The sequence below is a fragment of the Callithrix jacchus genome, chromosome 16 (assembly GCF_049354715.1).
Source record: "Callithrix jacchus isolate 240 chromosome 16, calJac240_pri, whole genome shotgun sequence".
Taxonomy (NCBI): Eukaryota; Metazoa; Chordata; class Mammalia; order Primates; family Cebidae; genus Callithrix; species Callithrix jacchus.
In genome coordinates, this window is record NC_133517.1 from 81,800,877 (window position 1) to 81,825,445 (window position 24,569).

The 24,569-nt window shown below is 34.9% G+C and overlaps 1 protein-coding gene and 1 non-coding gene across 14 annotated transcripts in view; both read left to right on the top strand.

Annotated features, from left to right (window-relative positions):
• TRPS1 (transcriptional repressor GATA binding 1) overlaps positions 1-24,569 on the top strand; it is a 254,214-nt gene that overhangs the window by 62,880 nt on the left and 166,765 nt on the right. For all 13 annotated transcript variants that reach the window (XM_054246302.2, XM_054246304.2, XM_078353276.1 and 10 more), the window contains 2 exons: positions 2,601-3,730; positions 20,466-21,069. In XM_054246302.2, the coding sequence (XP_054102277.2) occupies positions 2,601-3,730; positions 20,466-21,069 (1,734 nt within the window). The remainder of the gene's footprint in view (positions 1-2,600; positions 3,731-20,465; positions 21,070-24,569) is intronic.
• Positions 4,638-4,775, top strand: LOC118148750 (U4 spliceosomal RNA). The gene has a single exon (XR_004735652.2). It is a non-coding gene; the product is annotated as a U4 spliceosomal RNA (small nuclear RNA).

Here is a 24,569-nt window from a genome sequence, read left to right on the forward strand (position 1 = left end):
AATATGTAACCTATAGAAGTGTCAGTATTTTTCTTGCTATTAAATGAGATCTGTGAGTTTTCATTTGCTTACTTGACTTTTGAAAGAGCGGTCAATTGTGTGGAGATATTTCTTCTTCAGCATAATTAAAATATATAGCCCTTCAAAGCTTCTTAAATAATGAAGTTGGCACATTTTCCCTGGGTTAAGAAGAAAAAAAGAAAACATACCTACACACGTACTCCATCTTTAAAGACCTAACTCATTTTTTATAGCTTTGGTAATCCTAAACCAAAATGCTTTACTGATAATTTTTCACAAAATTACCTTCCTTTCATAGTCCCTTCACCTGATAGTATTGATTCTTAGCCTGGGTTTTCTGACTTCTTAGTTTGTTTTTAAATAACAAAAACCTAAAAAGGATGTTAGGGTGCTTAGTAATAATTTAAATTCACTTCAAAATCATATGTTAGGGATTTCTTAAGTATATGTATGCTCTTTGTTCAGTCCTTTCACTGTGGTCATGGCACATGAGGCTTAAAGATTGCAAAATCAAAGAAATAGTGATGATGCCTGGTGGTTTCTTGGGAATCTTGGTTCAACAAGCAGAAGTTCAAAGCTTTTTATAATGGGGAAGTTTGACAACTCTGAAGCAATGTGAAAGCTTAAACAAGAAATTATTTTACCTCTAGATTTTGCACACTTTCTTTCTTTGCTTATGTTAAAGGAGAGGGGGCTACATCTGAATTTATCCCTTTTGAACCAAGTGTAAGTTCTGGAACAAATAATTTGATTGATGGCCATCTATTGAAATATTTTGTTTTTTGCAAATACACTTTCTCTTTACCTCTAGTGAATTGGGAAATATATGTCGAGATTTTTACAATAGATGAATTATATTTTAGTGCAAGTTTTAGTTGCTTTAGTCCTTAAATGCTGAATTAGAGTGTTCTATGCTGTATCCTTGAGTGTATGGCTTTGACACCTCCTCTCACACTATTGAATGATTGCCAGGTTGCTGCCTGGAAGGGTGTCCATTCTTGGCTTTCTGGTTAGTTGATGCTCTGTCATCGACAGACTGAATTCTATGTGTTTGGGGTGGCAGCTATAGACATTGCCTAATGTGAAACATTACATCCTTTGATTAAAGGCTGTGGGAAACTTTTGTAAGTTACTATCGTAATGTGCAGTAATGTTGAGTTGTTTAAGTATTAATGTACATTTCCTAGAATTATAATACTGGACATAAATTTAGTGTTTGCCCCAATTGAATAAGCTATTGGCCAGAGAGTTTAAGCAACTTGATCAAGGTCACGTATCATTTTAGGTAGCAAAAGGAAGACTCCAATTTTAGCCCTGTACTATAGACCTACAAACATATCTCTCAATGTACAGCCAAAATATTATTTGCATTTCAAGTAGAGTCTTTACATGATTTTGAGATGCCTGAGACTTTTCTCATGGAGTGATTTGGATATGAACAGTGATCACACGTGTCATTTTTGAACAGCTGTTGAAGAAGGCAGAACATGATTATGCCACTTGCTTAATATATTACATCTGGTTGCTGGGAAAATTAAAAAATTCCATGATGGTTGGAAGAGAAAATTTTTCCCTTTTTGGAATATTTCATTCAAAAATTCTATTTTAAACTCAGAATTTTGGCTGCTTGCTGGTGGTTTAATTGTACTGCCTGTTGAGGTACACACTGAGAATGGAGGAAGGATTTTATGTAAAGTGCCCTTTGAAGGCTTTCATAGTCCTGATAACCATGCAATTTCATAATTTGGGAAAGAAAGAAGACATGTAGTGATTTTTTATGGTGGAATTATTTTGTTTTAATATTCAAACATCTCCATGACTTACTCATATGAGAAGTTGGGAGCCCTTTGCAATCAGACAGAACCTTAAACAAATAAGGGCATAAGACCATGGAAGATTTTTTTTCTTTTTGTTTGTTCCAGATTGGGAAACATTTGAAATTCTTAACTGGTTCTCCTTCACTAGTATTTCCTGCATACTCAATTCATTTTTTTTTTTTTGTAGTTTCACTGTGCTTTAATTATAAGCCATTTGGGGTAGTCACTTGAGCACCTTTATTTTACCCAGAACAGAGACTTCTTCTTTGCCTGAAGCCTCATGGCCATAGGTACTGAACAGAATATTTCCTTGGAGAACATCTGCATTGAGTAGTTTCCGAGCAACTGCCTCTAGTTTTGACAGTAACCCTTCACCTTTTGAAAAAACATCCCGTGTGATTTGGATGATTCTGAAGAAATGTGATTTTAAGTAGGCAATAGTAAATCATACCCTGTTGAAAATTGTTTTCTTAGTTTAAAGAATGTATTATTCAGTCTTTCAAATTATAGTGCATTTATTACTTACCTTCACCTGCTACTTTGTCCTCCAGTGTTTAGCATAATAAGCCTCTCAAAGAGTAGCTGTTGAGAAATGAAGAGTGAATTTATTTGGCTCTGATTATTCAAGTGATTTCATAATAAGCAGGAGTACTATTGTATTTTTTGATGTGCAATACTTGGCAGTATCCTCCCCCTCCCTTGCAGAGAGCCCCTTGAATTAATGATGCCTTGGAAGTAATGTCCATTTGTTCTGTTTTCCAGGTGACTTCAGGTGGAACATTCATTGGCATTGGACGGAAAACACCAGATTGCCAAGGAAACACCAAGTATTTCCGCTGTAAATTCTGCAATTTTACATATATGGGCAACTCATCCACCGAATTAGAACAACATTTTCTTCAAACTCACCCAAACAAAATAAAAGCTTCTCTCCCCTCTTCTGAGGTTGTAAAATCTTCAGAGAAAAACTCTAACAAGTCCATCCCTGCACTTCGATCCAGTGATTCTGGAGACTTGGGAAAATGGCAGGACAAGATAACAGTCAAAGCGGGAGATGACACTCCTGTTGGGTACTCAGTGCCCATCAAGCCCCTCGATTCCTCGAGACAAAATGGTACAGAGGCCACCAGTTACTACTGGTGTAAATTTTGTAGTTTCAGCTGTGAGTCATCTAGCTCACTTAAACTGCTAGAACATTATGGCAAGCAGCATGGAGCAGTGCAGTCAGGCGGCCTTAATCCAGAGTTGAATGATAAGCTTTCCAGGGGCTCTGTCATTAATCAGAATGATCTAGCCAAAAGTTCAGAAGGAGAGACAATGATCAAGGCAGACAAGAGTTCGAGTGGGGCTAAAAAGAAGGACTTCTCCAGCAAGGGAGCTGAGGATAATATGGTAACGAGCTATAATTGTCAGTTCTGTGACTTCCGATATTCCAAAAGCCATGGCTCCGATGTAATTGTAGTGGGGCCACTTCTCCGTCATTATCAACAGCTCCATAACATTCACAAGTGTACCATTAAACACTGTCCATTCTGTCCCAGAGGACTTTGCAGCCCAGAAAAGCACCTTGGAGAAATTACTTATCCCTTTGCTTGTAGAAAAAGTAATTGTTCCCACTGTGCGCTCTTGCTTCTGCATTTGTCTCCTGGGGCGGCCGGAAGCTCGAGAGTCAAACACCAGTGCCACCAGTGTTCATTCACCACCCCTGATGTAGACATACTCCTCTTTCACTATGAGAGCGTGCATGAGTCCCAAGCGTCGGATGTCAAACAAGAAGCAAATCACCTGCAAGGATCAGATGGGCAGCAGGCTGTCAAGGAAAGCAAAGAACACTCATGTACCAAATGTGATTTTATTACCCAGGTGGAAGAAGAGATTTCCCGACACTACAGGTAAGTCATAGGAGGGTGGGAGGGATATAGAAACAAAATAATAGAAGAAATCCACAGAAAGGTGGCTGAACTAGGAGCTGTTGGGAGTGATTCTGATGACTTGGGGAAGTTATAAGAGAAGACCACATAGAAGATCATCAGAGATTTGCAGGTGATATAGTTATAGCTGTGATCACTATAGATTTTTATTTGGTTCCTTCTTTAGGACTATGCTCTTGTGTTTCATACTTGTTTTATACCATTTACTGATTGTATTTTTAAATTCACAGTGATTCTAATAATGCTGATGAGTTTACCAATTTACCATAGTCTATTTATTTGTCCTTATTAAATGTGACTCCACATGCTATATTTTTTGACAGAGCAGCTCCCAAGTTAGAGATTCTATTATAAATATATCCTATTCTCTATTCTGAGAAAAAATTTTGAGAAAGCGTTGCTCATTTTTATTTTAAAATGAGATTATATATTCTTCTAGCTTTGAATAATCCTGCAACATCCTTATTTGGTATGCAAACAGTAATCTAAAGATGAGAATTTTTGTAATATTTGTGATTTGGGATGTACACTTGCCCCTCCAAGCAGGTAAAACTGCTTAAGTTATTCAAGATTCTGGAATGGATGTGGGACATGTTTGTGTTTTCCTTCTGTGTTCACCCTATTCTCTTTATAAACATTAACTTTCTCAGTTAATATTTTATAATTTAAGATAAGTATAGGATATGCATTTTTATTTCATTTATGTACCCATTCCTTAATTAATTAATTTCAAAAATCCTATTGTATGAGGCATTGAATATGCAAGAGAAAACATAGTCAGTGACCTCATGGAACGTACAGTTTAATAGGGAAGATGAGACACTTAGATGGTTACAAGAATAGTAAGTGTTATAAAAGATGAAGTACAAGCTTTGTGCAGTGGCAGTATCGTAGCCAATGTTTATCTGAGGGACGATTATTGCTAATTGAAAACTTTTCCCAATACCCCGCCATGACGACTTGCAATACAGTCGGCGTCGACAATTTTTGACAGTCTGTATAGGGAATGAATATTAAAAAAAAAAAAAGACGAAGTACAAGGCAGTGTGTTTGAATATAATGATAACATAACCGAATAGGGTGGATTAGGAAATGCCTTCCTGAGCAGGGAGCATTTAAACTGAGAGTTGGTTATAAATAGGAATTAGTTCATCAAAACAGTGGTGGTACCCTGCTTTCAGGTATTATTTACTGCTCATTAGGTACTTTCTCATTATTATGCCTCTGGGCATCAAAGTAGAAAGCTTTACTTACTGTGTCAATATCACTCTAAAAAAATCTATTCACTTCAATTTTTACATCCCAGGATATTTAGACAGTTTCTTCCATTCCTTTTAAAAGCTGAGTGTTAGTGCGAGTGTGTATGTTGTTTCAGTCACCAGTAATGGAGCAGTTCATGTCCAACAATAGGCTAATAACATGGAATGTTAATTTGAAGGGCATCCCAATGTTCACAGTGAATCAAAATGTTCAGAAAACACTTACTTGAGATTTACACTGTTTAATTTATAAGGTCAGCCCTGGGAAAGACACAGTCCTGCAATCAAATATGTGTTCACACTTGCAATGAGTGTTTCTGGCTCCTCTGATGTTAGCTGCATGTTAATTTGTTTCTGAGGCTCGCAGACATCAGCTGCTTTCTGAGCTTTACTAGTGTGGATATGTGCGCATGTGCACATTGTGCATGTACATTTATTGAGTGATATAAAAATCAGATAGTTCATTCTTTTTACAGCTTTTTTTTTTTGAGAAATCATGATTTTCTTTAATCATGAGGAAACCAGCCAGAACATATATACATTATGGACCTACACACCCACATGCATGCACACACACACACACACACACACACATTCTGATACATCTAGCTACCAGAACATTTGGACAAGTTATTTTTCTATTGATGCAGCTGAGGCATTTCTTGAGAATCTGTCTGGGAAAACAGGGTTTTCACATGCTTTAGGTAAACAAACTAATCATCCAAGAAATAAAAGTATGAATAAGACTATTACTGAATAATGTCCAAATTTAGTTAATATTCAGTGATGAAAGTAAGCTCCAGAGAAAAGAGAAGTATTCTTTTCTTGTTCATCACTGTATCTGCACAATTTAGCACAGTGGCAGGATGCCTAATGGGAGCTCAGTGAATATCTTTATGTAAATGAGATCCCTGTGAGTTTTTGGTTTCACAGTAGTTATGAATAAGCTGAAATTTCCAAGGTGAGTTACATTTTAATCCTTCACTATTATATGATCTTGGAACCCTTCTGAGGACCTAGGCTTCTATACCAAATGACAGTTGTCTGTTCATTTTGAATGTAAGTGAACTTCTCAGCATTTTATTAGCTAAAATGTTAAATAGCACTTGTCCCTAGGGCATTAAAATATTCTTACACTTATGTTTAAATCCTGATGTAGTTGTCTGACCAGAGATCCTTTAAGGTGCTGAGTAGTTTATCTCTAATCTGTTTATGAGTTATTACAGAGATATTTGAAATTTGGAGCCTTACAATTTCAGAAGTCACAGCTTAGTAAAAAAGATAAAGAAACTCCACTGAAAGCTGAACAGTAATGGTAGACCCAGAGATGTGAAAGGACATAGTCACATGGATGTTTAGAACTTGATCTGCTATCAAAGCATTTTTCAAAAATGCCCCATTTTAAGATAGAATAAGAGGACAAGTTTACCTTATCACATATTATCTTTATAATTAAATTTGTTGACTCAGATTATTCATGTTGGGAAACTTCTGCCATGGTTCTGTGTTATTGTGAAATATGCTATGCTTTTGAGTGCTTTATATAGAAGACTTAAGAGTATAGTAAAAATTAGCATAAGCCATGAACGGTATAATATGTGAAATCCTTTAGCTATAAAATGACTATAGCTGAGAGGCAGAAGAGTTGGTCTAGAGCTGAGTGAAAATCTCAGTATCGATTCCATTGCATGGGTGTTTTCTTTTTAAGAACTAAGTTAAACATGGTGGAACTGCAAGCATGATCTAGTCAGCAACGGATTTGGTCCATTCTCTTAATTTTTAGTATTTACTTATAATACCTCAAACTCCTATTATGACTGAGTTATTATATTTCACTAATGAGTGGCTTGCTCACTGCATTTCTTTTATTATGTATCATTTAATTCGACTGTGTACCCGTTCTCTATTGACTGTTATTTTTCTTATCAAAATTTTCAGTGTTATAACATTTTTGGTAGAAGTAGGAGTGTTACTTCCCTACAAAACAGCTGTACTAGATAAAATGTATTTTGCAATGCATTTCCAGACTTCTACGAATTAAGGAAAAATTTTGGAGCCTTTGTTCTCTCTTTCACCAGACTGCACTAAATGCAGACTAGGAAGAAGTGAAGAGTAAGCTTGAAGTATGAGATTATACTGAGGGCAAATGCCAGTGTCGATACTGCATTTGATCAGAAGACTAAGCCTGGAGTTACTCATAGAGAGAAGGGGTTGAATCTGAATTTTGCTTTAAACTTAGATCTTGAAAGTGGCTAGGGTTTTTACATTAGTGCCTTCCTCTGACTTCTGATGTCATTAAACACAAATTTGTGTATAAAAAAGTACTCCAATTTTGACCTCCAAGATATTGATAGATACAGATAAATTTTATATGAGCTCACAATTATGAAAATTCACCATATAAGCAGGAAAATAAGCCACCATAGGTGAAATCAGAAGAAAACACAAATAATAGATGTAGATGCCCAGTCACTTTAGATACAGGAGTTTTCAGTTATAAAATACTCATAAGCATTCAAATATATGAAAGTTACAGTTAAAAATGATTAAACAACATGAGACTATATGAACAGGTACTGCTTAAAAGAAGACATTTATGTGGCCAACAAACATGAAAAAAAGTTCATCATCACTGGTCATTAGAGAAATACAGATCAAAACAACAATGAGATACTGTCTCATGCAAGTTAGAATGGCAATCATTGAAAAGTCAGAAAATAACAGATGCTGGCAAGGATGTGGAGAAATAGGAACGCTTTTACACTGTTGGTGGGAGGGAAAATTAGTTCAACCACCGTTGAAGACGTGGCAATTCCTCAAGGATCTAGAACTAGAAATACCATTTGACCCAGCAATCACATTGCTAGGTATATACCCAAAGGATTTAAATTATTCTGTAGTAAAAACAGATGCACATTTATGTTTATTGCAGTACTATTTGCAATAGCAAAGACTTGGAACCAAGCCAAATACCCATCAATGACAGATTGGATAAACAAAATGTGACAATTATACATCATGGAATACTATACAGCCATAAAAAATGATGGATTCTTGTCCTTTGTAGGGACATGGATGAATCTGGAAACCATCATTCTCAGCAAACTGACACAGGAACGGAAAACCAAACACCACATATTCTCACTCACAAGTGGGAGTTGAACAATGAGAACATATGGACACAAGGAGGGGAACATCACATATTGAGGCGTGTTGGGGAGTCAGGGGCAAGGGAAGGGAGAGCATTAGGACAAATACCTAATGCATGGGGGGCTTAAAACCTAGATGACAGCTTGATAGGTGCAGCAATGGCACATGTATACCTGTGTAACAAACCTGCACATTCTGCATATGTATCCCAGAACTTAAAGTAAAATTAAAGAAAATTATCAAGATTTCAAAAAAATTAACAACTAACATTGTGTCAATTAAGAAATAACTCTTGAAACTTAAAACATTGGATTGATTAAACTACTTATTAGACAATTAAAGAGAACAAATGAATTAATCAGAATAAGGCATTAGAATATTTAAGAGAGATCAACGAGATGCAAAATGTCAAGGGCATATAATAAGACATGGAATATAACGACCTTTTCTAACATACATCTAGTCAGAGTTTTAGAAGAAAGAAAATATAGAGAGTAGGTAATCAGTATTTGAGAAGAAAATGGAAAAAGACGTTATAGAACTAATGAAAGACATAAATACTCAGATACAAAGAAGCATAGCATACACTAAGCAGGATGAAGTATGCACATAAATTCAGTTACACACACATTGTAGCAAAAGCGAAAATGCCAAAGCAGAGACATCCTTAAGAGCAGCTGGAGACTGCAAAGAAATCAACTACTCACAACAACGTTTAGGTTGACAGACTTTTTATTAGCAACAATGAAAACTGGAGGAAGGAGGAATATTATTCAGAATTTTGAAAAAATATCAAATACTCAACCTTGTATTGTCTGCCCATCAAAGCTATCTCCCAAGAATAAGAGCAAAGCAAAGACATTTTCTAATAAGTGAAGACTAGGGAAACATCTGAGAAAATCTAAACAAACATTGCCTGTCTTGTTTATGCAGTTAAAAAAGGAACAGACTAGATGAGGCACAGTGGCTCACACCTGTAATCTTAGGAGTTGGGAGGCCAAGGCTTGAACCCAGGAGTATGAGATCAGCCTGGGCAACATACCAAGACCTCGTCTCTACTGAAAAAAAAAAAAAAAAAAAAAAAAAGATGATCTGATCATAGTGGTGAATGAACGCCTGTGGTCCCAGCTACCAGCTACTCAGGCAGCTGACATGAGAGAACCACTTAGGCCCAGGAAGGTGAGGCTACAGTGAACCATGATCATGCCACTGGCCTAGGTGATGAAGACTAAGGTATTGGGCAGTGCTACTATGAAGTTTGAAGGGAAAATGACTAGAATGAAAGTATTCTAAGACCCCTGCATTATTGGGAGTTACTGAGCTAGGTCTTTGTTATACATGCTGGGAAAAATTTAATCATAACTAATAAAAGAATAGGAAATGAATGCATAACTTCCAAAAGTATAGAAGAGAAAAATTGAATAATGAAATAAAGAACACCTGTCAGATTTAATCAACTTTAAAAAATTGGTGAGAAAATAGGTGGGAAAAGTTAGACATATAGAAGTTTTAAAGTAAAATCTACAAAAAATTGCAGCTATCAAAAGTCTTGTTTAACATGTATGTGTTAAACTTTTCCACTGAAAAGATATCAGATGATATTGAAAAAGAAAATGTAACTGTATCCTACCTACTAGGTATACACCAGAAACATAAGTCTCTGGATGTTCGAATGAAAATAATAGACTTAGTTATACCAGTAAATACAAGCTAAAGGAAAATTGAGGTCTCTTTATTAATCTCATACAATTTTAAGCTTTTATTACAAACAACATATGAGGGAAAGAAGGGATCATTACATAATAAGAGGTTTCACTTCTTCAGTAGATACAATAGTTCTAAATACACAAAATGTAAATATAAATAAGTAAAGCAAAAATTGATAGAGGGACTACAGGGAAAATATGACATACCACAATCATAGTGATAAAGTTTTAAGAAAATTCCTTATTAAAAGTTAAGTACAAAAAAATTTTCAAACTTGAAAAGATTTGAACAACAACATATCAAACCTGATTTAATAAAAATATACACATTATATACCAATTAGAGAATGTACATGCTTTTTAAGCACATATAGTTTTACAAATTGAGACATATTAAGCCAAAAATAAAATAAATTTCTGAAAACATTATCTCATAGAACATATCCTTTAACTCAGCGCAATCAAATCAGACTTCAATAACAAAAAGATGAGGATAGATGAAATTATACAGGCCAATCCCAACCAAACAAAAAAGAGATCACTTTATTAATCTCAGAATACATAGACTTTCTGATTAAACACCTTGTAAGGCATAGACATGGTTGTAACATACAACTTTGGAAGGCAAATTTGGAAATATCAGATGTTCATATTCCCGGTGACTACATCATTTTACTTCTCAGAAGAAAACCTTTTACATGGGTTTGCTAGGAAACATGTGAAAAAATGCTCGTAATTGTATTTTAGAAAGAACAAAACAACCAAAACAAAATCAATCTAAAATGAAAATAGGAAAAACTCTGATTGTCTGTCCAAAAAAGATTAATATATTTGTAGAATTTTCAAGCAGTGGAACATTTTACAGTAGTGAATTTGAATAAATGACAAGTGACTACAACATAGATGAATCTTAGAATAATTTTGACTGAATAAAAACAAGATAAAGACAAGTTACAGCGAGATAGATTTTTATATAAATTTAAAAACTAGCAAAATAAAACCAAATACAAATATTCATATGTATACATATCTATACATATGAATATTTGTATTTGGATGCATATGATACACAAATATTTGTATATAGTCGATATATGTATATCATATTCATATATATCATATTCATATGTATATGATATTCATATGTTAGTCTTATGTATGTGATAATCATATGTATACATATATTCTACTCTACATAAATAATACTTTATCATATATACTAATATCTCTATCTGTATAGAATCTGTTCCTGTCTACACCCATAGAAGTCTCTATTTACTTATGTAAAATCACATTTTATAATTTTGTAATTGCTTCAGTTTTTGTTTGTGAACTTAGATATAAATGAATATGTGTGTGTATTTTTTGTATGTCACTAACATAAATTGTATAACTTTAAAATAAAAAAGGAGGCATCAATTCTCATCAGTGCCCATGTCCAGTAAAATTATGAATGAATGATTAATCTCACTTACTATTAAAGAACTCACTGATAAAGAACTACAGACTCAGTAATATAATTATTGTCTAGTACAAATATTAAAATGTTCATCGTTGGCTAAAATGTGGAAAACCACACATATATTTTGATAGTATATGCAATGACAAGATTCTTTTAGGAGATTTATGAATGCATTTTTAAATTTTAAACAGTGCTTGCAACTTTTAGACATAAAATAGGTAAACTCAGACTGAAAGAGTTGACATTGGTTGACTAATTGGTTAATAAAGCTGCTGCTCAATCTATCTCACAAAATTTCTGTGAAATAATATGGACTGTGTGCTCTGCTGATTCTGAAAAAGGGATATTTATGATAAGCATTTAATTATCAACACATCTGACCATTCCAAGTATACAGTGTGTCAATACAGAGTTTCTAAAAGAGTGAGGACCTTCATGATTACATCTAAATTTGTATATGTTATGTGTCATATTTAAAATAATAATACCTAAAAAATCAATTGCTTTTAATACCTTGAAATGGGCCTGATAGTTCAATTAGAAAATACCCATTGTGAGACAAAAAGTTACCCAGGATATTACAGTTCATCAAAAAACAAACAAAAACTCACAAAGCCATTACCTTTATTTGCATACGTTATTTAGTGAAAATTTCAGAATTAAGGCTTCTGAATACTGTGCAAGAGCAGTTTTCAAGTCTTGGAATGTGACACATTTTAGCCACAATTTTATTCCATTTCTGTTTGTATAAGCAATTTTCTACTCCTTCTTTACTTTCTATTTTATAGGAAAACTTATCTTTATGAACATTTTGTAGGAATGTTTACCTTTTGAAAGGGAATCCTAAGCTTGATTTCTTAAGACATGGAGTTAGTAGTATTTTTTCTACCACTTAAAGATGAAAGCACCTCATCCCATCTCCCCAAAAGCCAGTTACTATTGCTGAGTAAATACTAATCAGATTATTTCAACTTAGAATTTTAAGTTTTCTTAGATTATGATTTGTAGACTGCTTCTCCACTTTTAAGTATTTTACAGTTCTAAAAGACTGACTGATAATCCATCTGTAATTCTGTTTTTGCCTTTGTTCCTGCCACTCTCTTCCCATTTTTCATTTTATCATATTACAGTGGCAGTAATGCTACATGCTTCTCGTTGTAGACATTTATATCAACAATACATACATTACAAAAATGACTTCTTCACTAGATGTCAAACCTACTTGAACTACATTTAAATTTAAGTATTTGAATCACCTTCCTTGACCCTACTTCTGTGATAATTTATCTGTAGTCGTTTGATTCCATAATAACCAAAAAATACCTTTCAAAATATAATTAATTAGTATTTATGATTTATTTATTTACTTTGATGCTTCATTTAGTCATTGAAGAATAAAAACTGTGGTTAAAATTATTCATTGATTATACTTAAAATTTTAAAACATTATTGAAAGTAATATACAGCTATTTAGTAAAAGAAAGAACTCTTCAAGTGATGACATAAATCTCAAGAGTTAACATTTAAAAGAGGAAAACAAGTCATCCCTCAGAGCTGTACTTCACATATACTGTGGGTTGGTTTATTATAAAAATATAAATATTATCAGAGCTTAGTAATGGAGTAGCATCTTTTAGCTGATTTTTTTCTAGAAGCATTCCTCAATGCTTTATGAATTATGAAAATAATGTATAATATTCTCTACTAAAGAATGAAATATTACTATTGTGAAAAAAGGCCATTGTGCATCGAAACACGGAAGGATCAAAAAACAAATGCTTTTTTATAGCACATGAAAATTCTATAAAGTAGAATAAAGAATAACACATATTTTTTTCACAGAGATTCTAAGTCACTTGAATTGAAATCAAATTTGATCTTTTTACGCAACTTCATGTCAGCTGCCTGGAGAGAAAGCATGATTTAGTTCTTTAATCAAAATTTCTTTGACTTGCCTCCACACTGTCAAATACTGTTTGGGACACAGTGAGATTTTATAAAAGTATGTCCCAAATATTTTATGGGCGCATACACTAAAATATTCATTTATTATCTGAAATTTAAATTGAACTGAGCATTCTGTGTTTTATGTGATGACCTTATGCTTATGCTATGGAGACCTATAAAATGACATCTTTTCTCCTCAGATAGCACGAAGAAAGTATTTGCTATCAGGGTGGCAGGAAGACAAAATTTAAATTAATACAAAGCATATATTTGTAAAATCGTTTAAATTAGTTTGGTTTAATGTAGGCAGAAGTTTTAGAGTTTTTAAATAATGAAGAGTTTATTCAAAGGACCACTTAAAATATGCCATCTGCAAAATAACTCTGTACATCTTAATATTTCTCTGCTGCTTTGTGACCATATGTATTTAATCCAGTTTCCCCAACATCCTGAGCTGTGATTGTCCATTTCTTTGTTCTTAAGCAGATACTTACTATATATCTAGATGTTTTGTAATGAGGGGAATAAATAGATGTGTGAGATTTGGTCTCGACCTTAGGGTAATTACATATACCTGTAAAATGAGGCATATATTTGATTTTAATCAAAGACCATCTGTGAAAAAAAATTGAAGAGGAATACAAGGATTTAGAGTAATGAGGAAGACACTAGATTTATTCTTTGATTGAATCATTTGGGAAGTCGTTATGGATGAGGGGGTGGTTAAGTTGGGTCTTGAGAAATAGAGGAAAAATTTCCTGAACGTCTTTGAAGTTTTCATATTAATGCTGATGAAAAGAAAATGCATTCAGTAAGTTGGAGGAGGTTCCAAACTAATGCACTTTCACACTGAAAAGTTTCCTTTTAGTGTGGTTTATTATAATCTAGTCTTATTTGGAAGTGTCACATTATATTGAAGATCTTGTCAGTTACAACTGAGTGAATGATACATGTCAGAGAATATGCTCAAATCTTTTGGGAACAAATTCCTGAACAACCATTGCCTTAACTATCAAATAACATACATGAAACAGTAACCATAGACAAGAGCAAAAATATTCTATTTTTCCTTCAATATTTTTATGTTAATTAGCTCTTCTGTGCTTCCGCTTCCTTATGTGCAATGTGGGGTGGAAATATATACTTCGTGTGATTGCTGTGGGCAATATATTTAAATGACTTAGCACTAAAGAATATTTAAAGACAATCCCCAAACACTGTTAAAGAAAAAATGAATTGGGATTATTTCTGACAATTTTGTGCTTGTAATTTATTTTATAAAGCTGTGAATGTTGACTCAGAAGGCGTATGTGATTTAAGAAGGGTAACAATGTTGTCACTCATAAAATATTCATCTTGGAGCTGAGAATGGTGATGCGTGGCTATAATCCCACCTATTCAGGAGGCTAAGGTGGGAGGATAGATCCCTTGAGCCTAGGAGTTCAAAGCCAGTCTTGGCAACATAGCGAGACCTCATCTCTTAAAAAATTTATCTGGGAATGTTCTAAAAGTGCTGAGTTTATGCAGGTATGTTAAGAGTCCACTCCAAGCCAACACACTTGTCATGAGTTATTTCTGACCATGACTGCATGATTCTTGCTACTCAAGGTGTAGTCCGGAGACCAATAGCATTGGCATTGTCTAGGAGCTTGTAAGAAGTACAGAGTATTCTCAGGATCTGAAAAAATTTGAAATAAAAGAAAAAATACAGAATATTAGATCCTACCCTAGTCTTCCAGCATCAGAACCTGAATTTTAAAGAAATCCCCTGGTGATTTTTACACATTAGTTTGAGAAACACTGGTCTAGATTTTAGCATAGGTGTTGAAAAGTTTATAGAGCTCCAGGCTTTTGACAGTAATGTTGTCTTTTTAATATGTTTTCTGTCATTCATTTAAGACTGTTCAAGTCTCAAGAGCACTTTGTAGCAAATTGCCTTTTCTGCTTCACCTAGTGGTGTTCAATAGCCTGAAACATTGAGCAGTTTAGCAGTTTACTGCTTAAATGTCAAGCTTTATTCTTCTTTTATTAATAGTAGTTAGACACAGAATCTTAAAATTCTGAATAACAACAATAATAAGGTCTTTGCCTGTATTTTATTAAAGCTTTGGGAGGAAGGAGATGTCTCGTGAGTTTATCCATTAAGTTGCTTAGAGCCATGATATAGCTAGTAATATTGGTTTATGGGTATTGGTCCCTGCATTCGTATCACGTTCGAGGACTTTGTTAAAGTTAAATATTTAGATTCTCAGGCCCAGGATATTCTGGTTCAGTGGGACAAGGAAGACTTGGAATCTCTATTGCCGAGAAAGAAACTTTTTAAGTTGCAATGCTGCCCAGCCTGTTTTGCAAACCATTGCTGTAGTTAGTTTCTCTTTTATCTGTTTGAAGATCTTTTCTATCCCCTATGTTTCATTTGGCATATCATCAGTAATTTACTTTTATATAAAATTAGAAAGGTAGGCAGTAGAAAACAGAAAAATAAAACTGTTCTGGGACTTAGAAGCCCTGTGTTCTTGACTTGATATAGATGAAATGGGCAAGGCATTATTTATCCATTTTACTATCTGTAAAATGGGCCATATACTTCAGTGGAGCGTGAGAACCTGTAGACATGAGTGCTTTGAACTTTCAAAAGAAAAGATGTGTGAATTGAGCTTGTTTTTACAACCTTGTTGTAATATCCTTCCTGTTAAAATGTGTTTTCCTTTCTACATAAAACCTGGTTCTCATGGAAAACTTACCCCTGCACTTTCTGCTTCCTTTGTACTTTATACCTATCCCCACTCTTTTCTGTGTTTCTACAGTTCTCCAGCCCTGTACCATGGGTGGTTTTGCCTTGGTCTTTTGGTTCATGAGGTCCTATCTGGGCAGATCAGAGCAGCTCCTGCTGAGACCTGCTAGGAGTCAGGGAGTTGTCCTTTGCTACAGGAACTTCAAACTAGAAATCCTAGAAGACTCAGACACTTTGTCTCAGGGTGTGATACCCTGTGATGAACTCATGTTTTGGGCACAGCCCTCGGACCTTATATAATAGGGAGGAAGTACTAGTTAAATCATAGGTGAAGATTATGTAGCTGCAGTATCTACTGATTCTGCAGTCTAGAAATATTAAGCCACCCCATCCCTTCGTCTTTATTCAGAATCAGTAGATACTGAAGTGACATAATCTTAATTATTTTGATATATTACTAGATATTCCGTGTTTTAAAAAACTTTAACATTCATACATTCATAAAACATTCTCACCTCCCAAGTTTTTAATAAAACACAGGTAATACCCTTGCTGTCTTGTTACTTAGAGTCTGGAGATACTGGGTCTGACTGCTATTAATGAAAAAAGGGTAAATCTTGTCAATTAAGTAGTAAAAGGCCAAACTACTCATTCCTTCCTGTCATTGAACACCACTAGATGATGCAGAAAAGCATAGAATATATTCTACCTGGCCATGCCCTGAAGCAAAGGATCTTCTAGGACACAAGCTTGGTTTTAAAAATGCTTTTTGTCATGGTTGAGGTAAATGGGAGAATGGCAAAGAATGACACCAAAACACCAGTTTGTAAGTTTAAATTCTTGCAGAAACAGTACAGAATATGGATTCACAAAGAACAGAGGGGCTTTATTTAATTTTAGGATTTATACTGGTTAACTCTCACTTAATATGCACAAGAATCCTATCTAGAGACAACTTTATGTTCATTTTGCAGATGAGAAAACTGAGACAGGTTCAGTAAATTATTCAAAGTTACTTATATTGTAGAATACAGAGCCAAAGTTTAAAGGTTAAGTATTCTCCTTAAGAGTCTACACTCTTGGGCTGGGTGCAGTGGCTCAGACCTGTAATTCCAGTGCTTTGGGAGGCCGGGGTGGATGAATCACGAGTTCAGGATTTCAAGACCAGCCTGGTCAAGGCCAACATGGTGAAACTCATCTCTACTAAAAATACAAAACATTTGCCGGGCATAGTGGCTGGCGCTTATAATCTCAGCTATTCAGGCTGAGGCAGGGGAACTGCTTGAACTCGGGAGGTGGAGGTAGCAGTGAGCCAAGATCGTGCCACTGTACTCCAGCCCTGGTGACAGAGTGAGACTCCATCTCAAAAAAAAAAATCTACACGCTTGTGTGTGCTTGGTTGTTATACCAGTAAGAATTGATAGTATACCATTTGAAAATAATTTTGTTGTGTGGTCCACAAGAATTTTGTATTTCTTTTTGTATATGTTGCTCCTTTCTCCTCCTTGTCACCCTGGTATTTAAAGTCAATATCTTGAAACAGAATCACTATAATCCTTTGGCATTTTATCACTGGAGTTACCAGTTTTGGTAGAAGTGTAAGTGGTAATTTATAGTCTTAATTTATAGGCTGCGATCTCATTAGAGATTTCAAGCAGAGATCTAGCCATGTCACAGAACCAAAACACGCCAAAGTGGGCAGTGAGTCCATTATAAACATCTTGGGGTAAAAATCAATCATAGCTCACTAAGTGCTTTCATAAGTTGTTGTTTTGATTTTCATGCCTCAATACATTGTGTAGAATATATTCAGTAGGGTAATTTTGGATTTATGTGTTTGTCTCCCATTAGTTAAACTAGAATGTGTGTGTGTGTGTTTGTGTGTTTTGTTTGTTTTTGTTTTTGTTTTAGAGATGGAGTCTCACTCTGTTGCCCAGGCTTGAGTGCAGTGTCATGATCTTGGCTCACTGAAGCCTCCTCCTCCCAGGTTCAAGCAATTCTCCTGCCTCAGCCTCCCGAGTAGTTGGGATTACAGGTGCCCGTCACCACACCCAGCTAATTTTTGTATTTTTTTAGAGACAGGGTTTCTCATGCTGTTCAGGCAGACCTCGAACTCCTGACCTCAGGTAATCTGCCCGCCTCTGCTTCCCAAATTGCTGGGATTATAGGCGTGAGCCACTGGGCCCAACCTAGAATGTGGTTTTGATAAGAAGCTTTTGTAGATGAGATCCACGAGGCTCTAGGTCCTAGATTTTAGGTATTGTCTATTGTGTTTTATATTCTTATTCCTGTTTTTGAATTTTCTGGCCTTGATATTGGTGGCAAGATTATTCCTCTTTGTCATAACCATCTTTACCTTAAAGGTTAGGCTATTTCCACTTGAGAAAATTACTTTTACTATTGTGCTTGTATGGTCAATTCATCCTCCCATTATTTGCCATTTGTTGTATTTATCTTTACTACTTAGACAATGAAATAAGTAGGAGAAAATATTGGAAACAATCTTCTGTAAAAAGTAAATATCTGTATTTACTGAACAAAATGTAAGCTCTTGTGTGCTACATTAAACACTCTCAACAAATAACTTAAGATTTTGTTATATGTTTTACACCTTTGAGTTTCGCTTCTGTAAAATAGGAACATTCTTTTGGAATTGCAGCCACCTGACGTGTCTTACAAAGGAATGAAGTTATTGATAAACTATTACAGTCCCAGAGTGATTAAAACATGCATTTGAGCACCTGCTCCGCAGCTGATTGCTTTCCTTTACCTCTGAAGAGATCCCCTATCCCTACCATGATCTACAGAGCTCTAGATAACCCTTCAAGCTTGTCCTCATTTATTCCTTTAAAACTACAATGTCCTCTTTTCAGTGTCTCAGACTTGCTAAAATGTGGTTTCCTTTCCTCTTCCTCATCCTCTACGGATAGCTCCTTTTCACCCTTTGATTTCATCTATCTCCCTGAGAAAGTCCTTCCTGATTACCTATGAGGCCTTTTACCCTAATTACCATCCATTTCATTCTTAGGTTATATCACTCTTTCCACTTACAGACTTACAGTCATGTGAAACTTCCTGTCTAGTCATTCCTGACTAGGCTCTAAGCACCAGGTGTGTAAAGACCATACATCTTTTATTCACCAAAGTGTACCCAGTGCCTGGCAAAGAAATATTTTGATGATTATCTAAAATTACATATATGAGTATGTATCTTACAGTATCTTACGGCTTTAAGTAATAGCTCAGAAAATTTGTTACTTTAAATAGGTAACTCATAACAAGTTATATCAGGGATGTAGAAAGTGTTTTCCTGATATTTATTTAGAGAACCATACACAGCTTTTATAGTTAAACAAAATATGCCTTATTCCATATCACTTGTGTGCCTTTCGGGTATGCTTTTTACAATGCTATACTTCTTATCAATCAAATATTTGTTCTAATGTAGCAGTTACTATCCCCCCCTCTCTTTAACAGCAGAAGATGCTATGGAATTTGATAATAAAATTGTCTTGTCTTATGCCATTTAAAAAGAGAACACACCACCACACACACACACACACACACACACACACACACTTATAATGAATATATTTGTAAGGCATCTATCATAGTGTTTCACACTCAACAGACACTCAATTTGTTGAATGTCTATATGTTCTCATAGATGGATAGAATTTGTTCAGGGAAAAATCTTGGGTTATAAATGCATCTTATTTTCTAGATTTTACAGATCATTCAGCCATAGTTAATTCACTAAATGGATTTGAATTTGATGATACAAACGAACACTTTATTTCTCTTTAAAAATTATTTAATAATTTTTTAATGATTTATTTTATTTTAAAATTAGTTCCTTTTAATATATGAAAAAGCTGTGCAAAGTGCTTCAGCATTAGAAATTGAACTTTATATACAGGGGAAAATCCTCAATCTAGTTTAAATAACAGAAAGTGAAAGGGCATTTTAAATCAGGTGTAAAAACATAAGAATAGTGACTTAAATAATATAATTAATGATTATCCATCAGGGTAAAATGCATCTATCAGGGTAAAATGAACAGAGTGGGGCATTTGACAATAATGCAAACTAACCAGTTTTAATGCTAATCGCCTGGAATGTATGTGCACAAGCACAAGCAGAGTGCATGCGTTCATGGTGTGTGTGTGTGTGTGTGTGTGTGCGCGCGAGAGAGAGAGAGAGAGAGAGAGAGAGAGAGACCTATTACTGCTAATGTAACAAGGAAACTTTGCATTCTTTATATAGACCTGGAAATGCCAGTTAATTACATTCCAGATTTGGGTGTTAAGAATATTGCATTTCTTTCTATCTGCTACATTGCCTGAGTAGGTAGAAAATTCAGGTGCTGAAAGACTATTAAAAATAAAACAACCCTTCAGAACGCTGTCTTTGCAATGACTGTTTTCTTCTTCTCCAGGAGAGCACACAGCTGCTACAAATGCCGTCAGTGCAGTTTTACAGCTGCCGATACTCAGTCACTACTGGAGCACTTCAACACTGTTCACTGCCAGGAACAGGACATCACTACAGCCAACGGCGAAGAGGACGGTCATGCCATATCCACCATCAAGGAGGAGCCCAAAATTGACTTCAAAGTCTACAATCTGCTAACCCCAGACTCTAAAATGGGAGAGCCAGTTTCTGAGAGTGTGGTGAAGAGAGAGAAGCTAGAAGAGAAGGATGGGCTCAAAGAGAAAGTTTGGACCGAGAGTTCCAGTGATGACCTTCGCAACGTGACTTGGAGAGGGGCAGACATCCTGCGGGGGAGTCCATCATACACCCAAGCAAGCCTGGGTCTGCTGACGCCTGTGTCCAGCACCCAAGAGCAGACAAAGACTCTGAGGGATAGCCCCAATGTGGAAGCTGCCCACCTGGCGAGACCTATTTATGGCTTGGCTGTGGAGACGAAGGGATTCCTGCAGGGGGTGCCAGCTGGTGGAGAGAAGTCTGGGGCCCTCCCCCAGCAGTATCCTGCATCGGGAGAAAACAAGTCCAAGGATGAATCCCAGTCCCTGTTACGGGTAGGAAGGTTTCATTTTTAAATAATTCATTTGTTTTGAAAGGCAAAAGGAGGACCACACATTCTTTCTGTATAGGATTGTGTTGTGTGTGAAGTGAACCTTAATGATCTGTCTCAATCTGGGGATTTATCCTCCTAAGGCCAGAGTGGCAGCAAGTAGCTCCTGTGTGTTTGTGTGTGCTGTGCACTTACTTGGTACCGTGTCAGACAGTCACTTGTTTGCCTTTGCTCTTAGCTCAGATTGAATGTTGGTTAATCATTCCTGGTGATTATGCAAAACAACAAGGCCATATTTGGAGAAGGGAGGTTTAGAATTCCAGAAGGATGCACATCTGTTACATCGAAATAACGAAATGACTTTTAAATTTTAAGCTGGTATGACAGTATATGGTTAATAAGGAAGTCAGTAGAGATTTAAATCACTAAGAATGTAATGTCCTTGATGAGATGTTCATACAAAAATATAGTATTTTTTTTTTTAAAAAAAAGCCATGGTGTAATTATGTCCAAATGACAATGCTTGTTGTTGTCGAGTGGCCAAGAAGAGTGGAAAAAATGAGAAAAGCCTAAACGTGAATAGTGTGAAAAGCAGCCAGAGTACCATGTATTTTACATGAACAGGATCTTTTAGGGGGAAAGACCTAGTTCCATGTGGAAAAAGAAAACTAAACCTCTGAGCAAGGTAAGATCCTCGATTACTCTCTTCATACTATGTAGACTCAGCATTGTTAAAAAAAAATCTTAGATTTTGAAAATTTATGAGCTCCCAATAAGTTATAGTTGCTCGATGACTGAGGCACCACAGCTTGGATATTTTACCTGAACTCTCTGAAGGTTTTGAGATTTCTGGATGATTTTCAAGCTCTGTTTGTACATAGAAGGTAGGATCAGAAACTAGATACTTTTACAGAAGATCCAGTTAGGAAATAGAATTCTGTTAGCCTAGTGCTTTGACCTGTGAGTCAGAGACCACTGATTTCTCTCTGGATGTATACAGGGGAGAAAAATTGCTCTTCCCAATGTCTGCTTGGCTGCTCTGCTCTCATTTCCTGCAGATTCTCTGAAGCCTATCTGTGCTTCTCAGTATTCTCTAGCAGAGTTGAAAAACACCCCTTAGAGGTGCACAGTTAATTATAAAAGCTGTTACCTTTCCCATCTGTAGTCATGCCCTGGAGCTAAGAGAAGGGCTTGAATACAGAAGAGGAGATGCCCCTGTACAGTGAGAAACAAAGAATCCTTCCTTCTGGGAAGAAGCAAGTTTATTATGAGTAACTTCTTAAAAAAGAGAAACAGTTTCTGTGTGCTTCAAGAGGGGGTTCAATTTAGGGAACTCCCTTCAAATAAATATACATGGAGCTGCATTTTTATAATTGTCAGTATTTGTTTTCTTAGTATGTCATTACTCTTCTGGCATCAAGTGACTTATGGCTTCTGGTTATAAGGCAGGAATGAAATGTCCTATGTTTTATTAAATAAATACTTTATCTTGAGAGTATGGTATATTTGGGGGCCTTATATCTGTATCACTGGAACCCCCTTCATTTTTCCACTTAAAATTGTTTTCATCCATGACACCTTCATTTGATGCCATATTGTTTGACTGTTTCTAGAATATTACCTTTTCTGCTGTTGTTTGTATACTCTAAGACTTTGAAATGACAATTTATTAAGCAGTGGCATAAAAAACGTGAGCATAATGGTGACATTTTTTGAGCAAGTTGGAGATGATAATACTTTTCTAAAAATTTGTTTTTCTCAATTCCTCCACTTCCTTAAATCCCTGATTTCAAGTTTCTGTTGCATCATTTTAACCGCCTTTTCAGTTCCTCCACATTAGCTGCTGAAGTAGGAAACCTTCAACAAGAGACTCTTTAGCTATTATCTACAATAATAGCCAAATTCCTCACCCTATGATTTATTATCTTCAAAGAATGTAATTTACCAAATTTCAGAGATCAGATAAAGTTACATTAATGTATACATATATGTGCATATACATATATAAAAGGAAGAGCATTGACTCATTCTGTGATTGTAATAAAATTTAAATCTTTAAGATTCACATTTTATATTTGAATAGTGCTTTTGTAAATCACCAATTTTATTGGATATTTGGAATAGGAAGGGTAGACAATTTAATTTATTGAACAGCATTTAGGTTATTAGCTATATATAAAATTTTCAATGTGTATATATCTTAGATGATTAGCTTTTTAAGACATCTAACAGAAAGAAATAGCCCATTCTGATTGTGAATTTTGCACAAATTCTACTTTGGTGTCATTATTTGGTATTTATCACAGCAAATACATACCTCTAATTCATTACCCTGCCGGTGGTAGAAAAAAAAGCAGAATTTTGAGATCATGTTTACTAAAGGCAAAAAAAAAAAAAAAAATAAGTACTTTAAGTTTGTAGTTGTAGAGGCACAGTTATTAGTGAAGGTATCCTGTAATAATTTACACTGTAGAAATATAAAAATGTAATTTACGTGTTTTGAACAAAAATTACAGTAGTATAAATATATGCCTACAGAATACATAATTATATTTTAAACAATAAAATAGAACTTGAAATTAACTACCTTACAATTATTCAGAATTGTAAGCAATTTAAGAAATGTAAACTATCAGATTTTAGAAGTGCCTTTTTAAGTAGTTTATTCAACATAGCATTGAAAGAGCAAGTATATTAACATTTCTATATACAGTTTTTAATACTAAAAGTAAAACTTAGTCATTTTAAAATACCATACAGAGTGATATCAAGAATTAAGCATAGAAAACTTGCCCAACAGAAAATGTTGATTTAACATAGTTCAATACTATACTGGTATGTAATGGAAACATTTCAAAGAAAAGGCTGAGAGTAGTTAGGATTGTGTTACAAAGCACACAATTAAAATGTTGCTTTCAGCATATTAGTCTTTCTGATAACTTTTTTTTAAGCTAGTTTTAGCAATGAAAGTTTGCTGTACTACTCAAAGTGAGGAAGGAAATAAAAGAATCACAAGAAGAGCTAAAATTTCGAAATGTTCTCTTTATTAACATTAGCGGTTTTCTCCTTTTTTTGGCATAGGTCAGGGTCAGTGTTTGGCTTTTAGTTTTGTGTTTAATATCATTTATGTATTTTATATTTAGCAAATGTGTATATTTTCCCCTTGTTGTTAATATGAAATTGGTCTTAATATAAAAATGTTTAAGTTGTGTATGTCTTCTGTGTTCTACTGTGCTTTGAGTGTGACAAAAGGCACATTGCCATAAACTTGATCTTATTAAACCTGATCTAAATTGCTCTAGGAAAACTAGACTTTTCATTGAATATTAATTGCACAGTATTTCCACAAAATTGTTGGATATTTTCTTGTATTAGTAGGAAGAAATATTAAGGCCTTTAGAATCTTTGCTAGAAATAGTCCAAGCTTATATGATAACTTTATTATCTTAACGTTTCTAGAATAGATCTTATAAAACATGAATCACCTCTGAAAATGGTCACCAA